The 13,374-nt window shown below is 36.2% G+C and overlaps 1 protein-coding gene across 1 annotated transcript in view; it reads left to right on the plus strand.

The window, feature by feature from the left end:
* The window catches only part of GRIN3A (glutamate ionotropic receptor NMDA type subunit 3A), a 170,455-nt gene that overhangs the window by 94,491 nt on the left and 62,590 nt on the right, over positions 1-13,374 (plus strand). The window contains exon 4 of the mRNA XM_074199019.1: positions 3,595-3,740. Coding sequence (XP_074055120.1) covers positions 3,595-3,740 — 146 coding nt within the window. The remainder of the gene's footprint in view (positions 1-3,594; positions 3,741-13,374) is intronic.

Here is a 13,374-nt window from a genome sequence, read left to right on the forward strand (position 1 = left end):
GCCTATCACTATCTATTGTTCCCATTACATAAATAACTTACTCCCTTTCTTGGCCACAAATATCCTCAACAAATATACGTTTTTATGAACCTTTGCACAAATATTTCATAAGATAGTAGTCTATGCCTTCTTAAGGAAGAAAAAATACTTTTGAAGGACTCATGGTCAGTCATTAAGTACCAACTATGTATCAGACACTGTGCTAAGTACTGGAAATACAAAAAAAAAAAAGAAAAAAGAGATTTATCCTCAAGTAGTTTATAATCTAAAGGAAACAGAAATCAACGAAGGAGAAAAAAACTAATAGAAGATTTTTAATAGAAAACAATAAGGGAAAGAAAAAGATCAAGAGAGAGAAAAGGAAAGCAAACCATAGAGGAAACTTATATTCCCACTTCGAAATTTTTTCTTCCTGTAATAAGGAACATCATCTGCTGTCATATTAAAGGGAGAGGGAAGAGAACACTGCACCAACTATGTCAGTCACTGTGTCCAGTGCTTTACAAATATCTCATTTGATCAAATGAGTTGTACACATCAAAGGTACATAATTTACAAGATAGTCTTTAAAATAAATCATTGGTCTCTATGCTGAGTAACATAAAATGATGCCTTGTCCATATTTTTAGCTATATATATTTCTAAAAGACTCACATCTCTACAAACAACTACATGGAAATGGGACAGAAATGGGCCAAAAAAGGAGAGAAGAAATCCCAGTTCATCCCTTGGAGATAGGTGAACATTTGAATAGACTTTTTCCCCTAGATAGTTGAGACTGGAAAATCCAATAGAACTTCAGTAAATGAAATTATTATTTTACAGGTATTAATAAGTATATGTGAAGCAGAAACATAATATGAAAACCTCGATTTATTTCATCAATAATACCAACGGAACTATAACAGCTAAAGAAAACTAAGAACTTAACTTGGGAAGGGATCTCTACTAATGCCCAAGTAAATATTCATCCACTAGAAGGAACACTATGAGCAACATATCAGAGCAGTCAGAATGGCAGGGCAACTGACCTCTGGAGAAAGAAGGCAGCAGTTATTGGCAATACTTCTGACTCTCTCATCCTCTGAAGTTATCTGCAGCAAGCTTCCAAAAGCAAAGGTAGCTCCAGGAGTCAAGGCTGCTATTTCTAAGTAGGTTGTTAATACTCTCCAGCTACCTGTTGACAGAAGACAGGAGAGGAGAAGGGGTGACACCTCTCTGAGACAGAATGAGGCTTTGAGGAGTCTAGATACCTGAGTAGTTTTTCTTATGAGTCTATTTGTATTCTCATGAGTTTTGTCATTCTGAGAAGCATCTTCTTTAGAGTAAGGCAGTATCAGATGCTGTGAATCTGAGGTATATATTAAATAATAGAACACATGATAATGCTGCTCTATTGCAAAGTCAGGGGCAACTGGAAAATACCTTCTGAGCCAGTAAGGAAACCCTCTTCCTCCTCTTAGAATAAAGATTGAGTTTACTGATTGGGAATACAGTATTACAACAGATGCTGTATTGGTTGACTTTGTTTATACATTTTTCCTTGTTTATAAGAAAAGGTTTAATGCAGCAGGGCAGAGGAAGTTGAAGAAAAATGACTGATGGGAAAACAAAAGGTAATAACAAAACTTAAAAAAAAAAAAACTTCTGAGTCTTTCCCATTCTTTCAAGCAAATCTTTGGGATCGTAGGAGGTTGTGGTACCCTGGCAATACTGGATTACTGAACACCTCTTAGACATTTAAAAGAAAAGTGGTTGATTCAATTATAAATTATCCCCTCCCCTTTTCTGCATAAGAGAGAATGCAGAAATATCTAAGAGCACACTTAAAGCAGATAATCACAACACACCCAACTGACTTCTCTATGAGTGTACTGGAAACATTTCTCAATGCTCTTGGTGACTGAATCTCATTATTTTACTAGCTACAGGCAGCACTACCCACACAAAAGAGGTTACCTTTCAGTAGTTATGAGAAGCTATGATTCTTATCCCACTGGGATTTGATGGCACATATATAATAGATGCTGTAATCGCTTTAAAATATGGCCTCGTGTTGCTATGGATTTCAATCAATCAATAAGTATTTATTGTGCCTTTACTATTTGCCAGGCCTAATACAAGAAACTGGCTATAAAAATTCTACGACAATCATGGCTCAAGCGTTCCAGGTATGTCCTAAGGTTGTTTAGCTCCTTCTGATACTTGTTGGAATCCATGAATTCACATTATTACCAAATCAGGAGTCTGAGGGAAGAAAGTGTTATACCTGGCCCAAATGTCAGCAACAGAGCAAGCTGAATGAAACAAGTAGACTGCTTGTGGGGGACACAATGATATTTCACCTCTGGTAGTTGCCAGCAGTACATGCTTCATTGGGATAACACTGGTTTTCTTCAGACTGGGGAGGGGGGAAATAGTCATATTCTCTATGCATCCAAACAAGGTTTTATAATAAAAGCATTTTGAACAGAAAGTCATTAGATTAAAATTTTAATGCAAAATGTGTAATACCATATAAAACAAATGTAAAAAGGGGGTGGAACCAATCCTAAACTATAGATTCATTCAAAGTGTGAAAAATGTTCAATTTCTTTTTTTGTTTGTTTGTTTATCTGCCTCCATAGGTCTGCTTTTAATCTCAATTCATTCTCAGGTATAAAGTAGTTAAAATCCAATATCAAATTCCTCACTGACATGTCCTTATTATTTACTAGGCTCAGAGAGCTGAGGTGGTCTTTCTTGTTTACCAGAGACAGCTTCCTCCCCACTCTGTCATCCTATTTTTCTGTTTGCCTACTCCAGTATTCTGAGCTGCTTTTTATAATTCAGGTACATGATATCTCCGTGTCTGGCCACCTCTCTTCCATGCAACAGCTTGCTCTTAATCCTCTTTAAGCACAGCTCTATCTGGGTAAATAACTCAGCATTTTATGTCCTGATTTCTTAAAGGAACCAGATCCTTTTACCATGAAACCAAACATTTACTTTAGAAAAAGTGAAACAATCAAATACCACAAATATAAATTAAATAAACCTAAAAGGATTTCCTTCACAGCTTCAGTTTATAAACCAGCAGCTTTGAGGAAATGCCTTGTAATCACAGATTCAAACATTTATTTGAAAATTTGTATTGTTCTTTCTAGTCAACGGGAAACACTGCCTGCAGAGATTTAAGAGAATGATTAGGTTTGGTGCTACATATAAATAGTAGCTGTCAAATACACAGACTGGTTTTATAAGTCACACAGAAAAACCATTCTTGTTACACTTATTATATGGTAATGTTACTTCTTGTCCATACAACTCAATATGTCACCCAAAGGTTGCACTCCCTTGATTAAATGCTGATTGACAGATTTTTCCAATATCCTTGGGAGATTGTATTGGATTTTCCATTTGTTGTCATGCTTTAGAAGAAAGATACTTGATGTCAGTGCTAAGAAAGGAGTGCATGTATGTGGGTGGGCACGTAGGCAACTGCACTTTTACATTTTCTTTAAGTTCCAGAAGTGAAGCATTAGGAAAGTATTGGAAACTAATTACATGAATGAGAGTACAGCCTTGCTTTTCTGTTTTTTTTCTTTCTCTTAGCTTCATCATCCCTCCCAAGGCTTTCGATTTGGAACAGTTCGGGAGAGCAGTGCTGAAGATTATGTGAAGCAAAGCTTCCCCGAGATGTATGAATATATGAGAAGGTACAATGTACCAGCCACCCCAGATGGAGTGGAATATTTGAAGTGAGTGTCAGCTTATCTAGGCCCTGAATGTGATCAATGATGGAATTTCAGCTACTGATACAGGCTTTGCAAACCATCTATTGTGTGTGATGCTATCTTTTTGAATCTGTTGCTTTCAGTATGTACTCTGCTCACTGGTGTCTCACATGTTTGTCAGTAGGGAGAAATGTGCTCTTTCATAAATTAGATTGGTAGGAGACTGCTTAGTCTTAGGCTAGTCTTAGTCTTTGCACAAAGTGCCCATGATAAAAATAGTGGGTGATAGAAAAGGTAAAAGTTGGTCTGACATCACTTGGGAAACACAGTGATCCTAATGGAAAATGCAGGAAGGGATTGAAGTGTCCCTAGGCAATATTATATGATGAATCACCAACCCCAAGGCAAATCTGCTGTTGCTAAGAAAAGACAAAATAAATTCTAGAGGTTCCCTATAAAGTGGAAATAAGATATATAGCAATGATGGCTATACCTTCTTTCACCAATTGGTCCCAATATGAAGCCACCAGGAGAAAACAGGACACAGCCACACAATTCATAGGTCTCCATCAGCCATTATGGTAGAGCTCAAAAGAAAACAAAAAGCAACCAAGAGTAACCTGGTTTGGTCTTTCTACTAAGAAGGGAGTGAGTTGTGGCTAGGTGACATTAACAAAAGATGATTCCTAATACAATGTGATAAGCAGGTAGCCAGGATGGTTAGCACACTTACTTAATGGAATTGAGATGGATATATACATTTGAAGGCATTGGATTAATTTGTAAAAAATTTATAAAATCAGATTCTGAAACTAATCAGACAAAATGCTGTTTTTGTAATTACATAGTTATTCCATGTTCTATGATGCCACAATCCTTTTATCAATTTCCTCAAGTAGACAACAGAAGGATTTCTCAAGCCTTTTTAAGAGGCTTCTTACTGCAAGTTAAGATACTAATATTCAGATCTAATGGAAAAAAACTCTGTTTCCAAATAACTTCAGTATCACATATGATATATAATAGATGGAGAACCCCCATCTCATAAATGTGATATTAGATCACATGTTGGAGGAGGAGAATTAGGGTTTGTGTACATAAAGAAAATATGTGACAAGTGCACATACATGAAGAGCACAGAAGAAAAAGGTGTGGCCAGCACCTGTGTAGCAAGGCTACTGAGGTCTTTTGGTAATGACATTTCATTTCTCTGCTGGGGTATCATGTCTCATCTCTTTGTTCTTCACCTTTCTCTGCTGGACTGTTCTCACAACTATCACCTCTTGGCTTCAACTGAAATCCTCAACTGAGATTCTTCTTTCTTGTAAGAGGAGTGATAGGCTTTGGCAACTCTTTTTTTAACTTAGACCCTAAAAGCTAAAGAATAACTCTTTGAGAAAGGTAGGACCCTCACAAACCCAATAGACAGAAAAGGACAAAGCACAGTTTTCCCCTCTATTTGAAAAGATTTTTCAACTCCCACAGCCTTAAGGCTAGCCAGCATGGTTATTTAGGCCATTTAGAATCCCCTTCTTCCCATTAGCCAAATCCATGTCATCACAAAATTCTATCTGATTTCAGGTTTGAAAGTCCCTTAAACTAGCTTAAATGCTAATATGTTTCTGCTTCAAGTCATTTCAGACACTGCCTTTCAAAGAATTTCAAAGAGTCTGAGACACCATGGTTCTCTGGAACCACTTCCCCTATGATCTTCTGGGCCTCCCATATAAATAAACAGGTAGGGAAGAGGCAAAAGCAAAAAGAATGAATGGGGCTGCTATAAGACAATTACCCTTTTGTCAGTTCTTCTGAAGTAAATCTTTGCCTTTCACAATCAGGTATAGCCAGACACAGTCCTTCTAGGCTTTGTACCTCCTTCCAGATGCTTCACTTTATGTGAATTCTTCAAAATCCTTCAAAAAGTCCATGATTTTATCAGTATGCATACTCATTCCCCTAGCTCAGAGAACAACCCCTCCATACCCTAGCAGATGGTTTCATGAGTTGTTGCGGCCAAAAATATTCATCATGTGATGCACATCTTCATACTTATGTAGGTTGATCTTCAGGTGACAATCCATCAGCAGTCCTCTACTCAAAACCTTTCCAGCTTGACAAGACCTGCCAGAGCTTGTTTTTAACTGGTATGTCTGTTAATTCTGGATCACCACAATGGTACATTGACACACTGGAAGACAGTAGCATTAGCCCTACCTAATTAGCAATTTCAGTTATGCAAAATAATAAAAAATGTTAGATTTACAGCACACCACCCCACTCAAATCCAATTCATGTGCTTCTCATAGCATTACCTCTCCAATGTCATGGTCTTCTTCAAAACCAAAGGACAAACATCAAATCATCATCAATCAATATCAACATTCTCTCCAGTATACAATACTCAGGCAGCCCTCTTCTTTCTGCCCATATCCTGGATTATTTTTTGCCAACTAAAACTCCTGCACTGGCAGAGGGATAATAGCCCAAATACCACTCACAGCTGTGTTCCCAGCTGTGCAGCAGCTGGGAAATTAGCTAAGCTTCATTATCTATAACTCCAACAGCCCCTGTACCAGGAGATAGGATGCTCTACAACTGAATGCTAAGGATCAGACCCTTTTGTCTAGCCCTAATTCCTCCCCCAAACAGACCCTTTCATAACTGTGAGGACCCACAAATAGACCATTCTAGGACACCCTCACATAACTAGGATCCTCACAAACACAGGTAGCATCAAGCACGGGAGCACACAAACACACACACACACACACACACACACACACACACACGAGAGAGAGAAAATCCTGCAAAGTGTTAGGACACACCCAACACAACAGAGCTAGGATAGCTACATAGACACAGAGGTAGGCCACCCGGTTATGTACACAGAACCAGATATCTACCCATACATACAGGTAGGATAGCCTTGTGGACAAGGAAGAAAGCTTTGGACTAGATCAGTATAGTTAATTGGGTGTTCTCAAAACTAGTTGAATGACCAGATCCATAGAGTAATTATTAATGTATTGATGTCAGCTCAGTGCAGTAACCATCTATGAATTTGTGTTAGTCCTTTACTATTTAATATTTTTATTAGTGATCAAATGCATACATAACATACTTACCAAATTTTCATATGATTGCAAAATGAAAGCTACAATGAATGTACAGGGTGATAGAATAAAGACCTAAGAGGATCTCTTCAAGCTAGAAAACTGATCTAAAATAAAATCTAATAGGAATAAATAGAGGATCTCAAATTTAGGTTCAAAATACAACTTCCAAATTGGCACAAAATATTAAAACTATATTTAACAATTCATCTGAAAAAGATCCCGGTGATCTACAAGTTCAAGATGAGAGCTAGGATGCTTATCCCCACAACCCCAGTATATACTACCACAAAATAAATACACACCCACATTGGAAAAACCTAGGATGGTCTCCCACCTGTAAGGATTTGCACATGCACACACAAAACTAGGGCATCCATGTACAGAGTTAAAGCTCCCTTCTCTTTCTTTTTTACTTTTTTATATTTAAGGCAACGGGGTTAAATGACTTGCCCAAGGTCACACAGCTAGGCAATTATTAATTGTTTGAGGCTGGATTTGAACTCAGGTACTCCTGACTCCAGGGCCAACGCTCTATCCACTACACCACCCAGCTGCCCCTTAGAGCTCCCTTCTTAATTCAACAGAGGAGAGATCTCCCTCTGATGTCCTTATTTCCTGTCCCAAAATTGTAAATGAAGAGCTGGAAACATGCAAAGTTGGAATTTAAGGAAGTTAATCATCAACGGATTCAAAATTCTTTCTAGACCTCCCTTCATTACATTTCATGTAATTCCTTTAAATTCTCAGTTCCAAGTACAAAATCAAACTTTCACACAATCCTTTACTTCAAAGAATCACTCATTCTCTAAGGTGGGGAAAAAAACTTCAAAAGCCATATACTCCAATCTGTTCCTGATCAGGTATCGTTTTTTCAATATCCTCAAGTATTAGTCACCCAGTCACTTCTCAAAGATCTCCAGTAATGGGAATTGACTACCTCTTGAGACAACCTATTTCATTGGTAGTTTAAATTATGAGGGAGTTTTTCATCCTATTAAGCCAAAATCTGCCTCTCCAGATGGCACCACTGCTTTTTTTCTGTCTTCTGTGGCTAAACAGAACCCCTAAGCAGAACAAGTTTAATTATTCTTCCATGTAATAGCCTTTCAAATACTTGAAGACATACAGCATTTCCCCACAAGTCTTCTCTTTCCCCAGCTAAATATACTCAACATGGTCTCTAAAACTCTCACCATCCTGTTCCCTCTCCTTACCAACATAGTTCCTATAATGTGGTACCCAGAACTAAACACAAAAATCCAGATGAGGCTTTACTGGGGTAGGAAAAAAGTGTTAACTATCACTTCTCTCATCAAGGACACTACACTTCTACAAATTTGGGCTAAGATAACATTAAATTTTTCAGTTTGCACAGCACAATATTGACTTACATTGAACTTACATTTCCCTAAAACCCCCCAGACAATTTTTTATAAAAACATGTTCTCTAATCATAAGTTCCCCATTTATTATTTGGGCAATTAATTATTAGAGCAAGTTCAGGACTTTGTATTCCCTCCTATCAAAATTCATCAAATTAGATTTTGTCAATCATTCTAAACTGTCTAGTTTTTTGGATCCCAATACTTTATCCAAAATTATAACCATCTCTCCAAACTTTGTTCCATTTGCAAATATCATACAATTTATCTTTGTGTCATTTGTAAATCTGAAATTGGTCTTGAAACAAATCATAAATAAAAATTCAAATTCAAATATTTTATATCACATTTCCATTGTCTGACTCCTGAATTGTTCTTATCAATATATCTTCTTAACATGTTAATACTCTATTCTTTTCTTTTTGAATAAAGTGCTTCCTTAGTCATGAGTTACATCACATAAATTCTCAGCCATACCTATGATATTTAATTTACCTTCTTGTGTTAAGATCTCTAGCTCACAGCACTTACAGCCCATGTATTATTTGAATTTAGAAATCTCAAGCAAGACTTCATAAGAGATTACTGTCTAATCTCTATTTGGATATTATCTCCTGGAAGTTACTAGATGTCTATACTAATATTCTCTTTCCTATGTTATACCTACTGCTCTAAGATAATCTAGCTTGGCAGATGTTTATGGAAACCTCATTTTTTTATTTTAAGCACTCTTGACCAGACTCATATGTCTGTAAATAAATAAATACTTTACAAGTTTTTAGATGGACTCCATCCCTGGCTAAGAAGCCATATTGACAGAGAGATTGAATAACTGAAAGACAGAGAGATAAATGTAAGTTTGTACATCTTCAAATGTACATCCAGACATCTAATTCCATTTTCAGAAACCATCTTAATCATCTAATCACACCCTAAACTTATCTTTCTCTTCTGAAACCTCTACTTTCAATTAACAGTAGTGATGACAGAACCACATGCACTGAAATTTTCCATTTCTTCATCAGGATTTTCAAACACTAGAATCGTTCTTTAGATTTATTCTTCAAGTATCATTTTTACCATATGAATCAACAAAAGAAAACACTAATTTGTCAGATCTGACATATATCTCCATTTTATCCCATATGTACACCAAGAAAAAGAACATGCCTCCTTACTTTCCATGTAAATTTATTTGACATATATTCCTTGATACCACTCAGTGTGTTTTTACAAACCAGCATTACTTTCCTTTTCCTTCCCTTACTATACTAAACCATCATTGCTCAGAGTACAAGAAACTGCTTCTTTCCCAGAAAGTGTAGTTCTGTAAGGGAAAATTTCTTAATTCTCAAGTATAGATGTGAAATTAAGAGTAGGGAAAAATAAGGAAAACAATAATAAGGTTGACAAGTCTTCATAAAACCTCACATAGGAGTCAATAGCCCAATTAATTATATGACAAATGGGAGCTGTTGGATTTATATTTCTACTCCATTAGTGGTGAAGCCTATGGACCTTTTCTCAGAATAATGTTTTTTAAAGCATAAAATAAAAATAAATAAAACAAAATACATATGAATAGAAATTATTTTTATTATTATTTTGAAATATTTATCAAAATATTTTTTAAAAACAAATTCACAGATACAAAGTTAAGAATTCCTACTGTAAGAGAGGAGCCTTAAATCTATCCCATTCTTCAAAATTTCAATGGTCTTTCCCTTCTTTCTCCTGGGTAACATTGTTCCATCCTTCAACCACTTGTCATAGTTCCCCTCTGTTTCCTTGGAGTCTTTTTCATCTTTGTTTTCCTATTGAATCACTTTTGCATTCCTGAGAGGAATATTTCATTCTTATAAGATCTAAAATAAATAGTCCTGTAGCCCTTTCACTTTCTTCTCTAATAGTGAGGGCAGTCTAAATTTTATAAAAGGAAGCTGTATGATACTGGAAGAAATATATATTAAACTCTCTTCAAATCATTTGCAAATTCCTCTTGCCTTTCTACCTGCTACAACTGAGATCCTCAGTCCTCGTTATTTTTTGCTGCTTATTCTTAGAAACAAATCATCTCAGAAAACTATCTATTTGTCATACAGTTAATTGTGTTACTGGCTCCAAAGTGGAGCTTTATGAGACTTGTCAACCTTATTATTGGTTTTTCCCTATTTTTTTTCTTACTCTTAATTTCACAATTATATTTGATCTATAGGTAGCTGATTGGTACTAAAATATTTATTGTAAACAGAAGCTATCCTGAACTATTGTCTAGCTGGGTTATATTTATAGAATATAATTCTTCTAGCCACATTCTGTCTTTTCTTCTCTTTGCTATTCAGATTTCAGATGCCTTCTATTTCTCTCTTTTACCTCTTTGGAATTTTAATATCTTCCAATGTAATCAAGAAAGTATCTCATTGTAGTATTTCTATAAGAAGCATTCCATATTTTAAGATATATACTTTCTACTCCTACTTCTTCAAAACTTGCCTGTCTTGTTTCTCTACATCTTTAAGGGTCTAGTTCTCCATATTCTAAGATTATAGTTAGTTGGAGGTTTTTCCTAAATTTATCCCTATTCTGGTAGTCTTTTTGGCTAATAATGGTTGTGTTATCTGTTCCTGAGGTATCTACATTTTTTACATTGTATTCTTGAAGTTAGAACATTTTAACCCAAAAAAACAATTTTTTTAAGGTCAGAGTGTAGGGTGCTATGGCAAACCAACAGGGGATATACCTATAGGTAGAAGTAGGGATGGCTAGGTGGCACAGTGAATAGAACAGCTGGAGTCAGGAGTACCTGAGTTCAAATCCAGCCTCAGACACTTGGCTAGCTGTGTGACCTTGGGCAAGTCACTTAACCTTATTTGCCTTGCAAAGAAAACCTAAAAAAATTTTTTTTAAATATAGGTAGAAGTATCTTTCAGTTAGACTCATATAATGGAGGGTTTTTTAGTGATCCTCAGAGCACTGCTAATTAGCAACATCATGGACAGAACATGCCAGTGTAGGAGTCATGGAAGTTCAATCCCAGAAGGCATCTTAAATATCACAAGCTCCTCATTTTATATGAAACACCAGATCATTGATAAAACCCAGTTCTTGTCTACCAGTTCAGTGCTTTTCCCACTGACTGAACCTTTAGCCTTGGGTTACACAGGGATCTTCTGAAACCCCACAGAAGTGTGGAGTCCATTAGGCCATTATTTCTTACCATACTTTGTCAAAAATCAAGGGAAAGAGAGAATTTTAGAATTATTTCCACTTTACAGAAAGGGAAGTAAAGCCTGGGGATTTGGTGGTTTATGAAGAATAGTAAGCTCAGAGTTCTTGATTTACCAGTTCCCAAAGTTCTATTCAAACTACTGGATTTTAAAAATATTTTTAACCCAAATGTGTTAGTGACTGATGGTAAATGATTTCTTAGTGTTTGCTAGAGTAAAAATCCAAATTAGTTCTGTGTTTTGTGATCTGAATCATGCTTCTCAGGCTCCAAGTACCCTCTGGTATGAGTAAAGTTGTTCTGCTAAAACTTCATTCTATTGCAAGGATTCTATTATGTTTCAAAGCAATAACCTCACAGGAGATGAGCTGCAGCTGGAAATACCTATTTTTAAAAGCATCATTTCTGCTCCAAACTGCAATAAACTCTGGCTTCCATCAGAATTGGAGTCAAAGTGAGTTGTATTCTGAGGACCTTTCCCTTACCTTCAAAGATTCTTGGTTTTTCAAACAGCCAAATAGAAAAATGGATAGGATTAGAGGATCATAGATTTAGGGCTGAACATGACTTTAGAGGTCATCAAGTTCAGTCCCTTTATTTTATAGATAAGGAAACTGAGGCCTAGAAAGATTAAATATCAAGGACACGCAAATAGTGACTAAGAAAGGTAAAATTTGAAGCTGTCCTCTGACTCAAAATCTAGTGTTACTCTGATTATTCCATTCTGCTTCTATATACTATATAGATTATACTATATAAACATCATCTTCTTTCTTGTCTTCAAAAGAAGTCTTTAGTCCAGGACAGATTACAGAGGTAGAATAAGGAGATAGCTCTGTGGTACAAATTCAAACACCAGGAAGGTTCTCTTAACAGCTCACAAAATAAAAACGATCTTGGGAAATGTCTTCAATTTCATGCACTTCAAGAGTCATTCTATTGATTCAAGCCAAATACAAAAGATACAAACATTCCCTGGGAGATGAAACATATTTGGAGTTTATCAAGCCTTCCCTAAGATCAAGTTCTGATATGGGGATGAGAGAGAAAGAATGAAGATATTGTGTATTCTTTAAGTGGAAAGGATATTTGATTACACATTTAAAGCCCATTTCAGATTGCTTTCCATGGAGCAGAAGTGGGGAGGGAAGGCAGGGAAGGAGAAAAAGTGTAAAAGGTAAATCCTTGCCAAAAAAAAAAAAAAACAATTCATAGAAACTACCATAGTATGTAGTTGGAAAACTAAATAAAATATAAGTTTATAGAAGGAAAATAGGGGGAAAGGGGAGCTTAGGAAGTTAAAGAAATACCTTGTCCCCTGAAGTCTTCCCAGAGTAAAACCTGGGAAAACCTGTAATATTGAAATAAATTTGTGCATGCTTATATTTCACGAATAATTGTATAGTAGAAGGTCATCAGGGTCTACTCCTTCCCGTCCCATTCAAGAAGGTTTTGAAAAATGTTCTTCCCTAAAACCTCTCTAACCATCTCCAAATGGCACATTCTGTTCACCAAGAGGAACCACAAAAAAAGGGAGTGTGCTCTCTCTTAGATTCTATGAGTAATCTTGGAACTGAATGGAAGCATGGCTCTTCCTATGCCATTGGAGAATATGCTTTTCTCTTTCCTATTCACTTCTCTCCTCTCTACCTTTCCTCTTCCTTTTCCACCTCCCTTTCCTTTCATTTTCCCCTTTCCATTTCTTTTTCCATTTTTCACTTATTTTCTTCTCTTTCTTTTCCATTCCCTTTCCCTTTCATTTCTTACAAGTTCACCCCATTATTATATTTTGCCCAGACTACTATAATAACCTCCTAAATTATTTCCTTTCCCTTTCCTAGTTCAACCTATACATAGTGAGTAAATTGATATTTCTACAGCACAAATCTGACCATGTCATTCCCCCCCTCAAAAAGCTTCAATGGCTCCCTACT

This window comes from Macrotis lagotis, chromosome 8 (genome assembly GCF_037893015.1).
Source record: "Macrotis lagotis isolate mMagLag1 chromosome 8, bilby.v1.9.chrom.fasta, whole genome shotgun sequence".
Taxonomy (NCBI): Eukaryota; Metazoa; Chordata; class Mammalia; order Peramelemorphia; family Peramelidae; genus Macrotis; species Macrotis lagotis.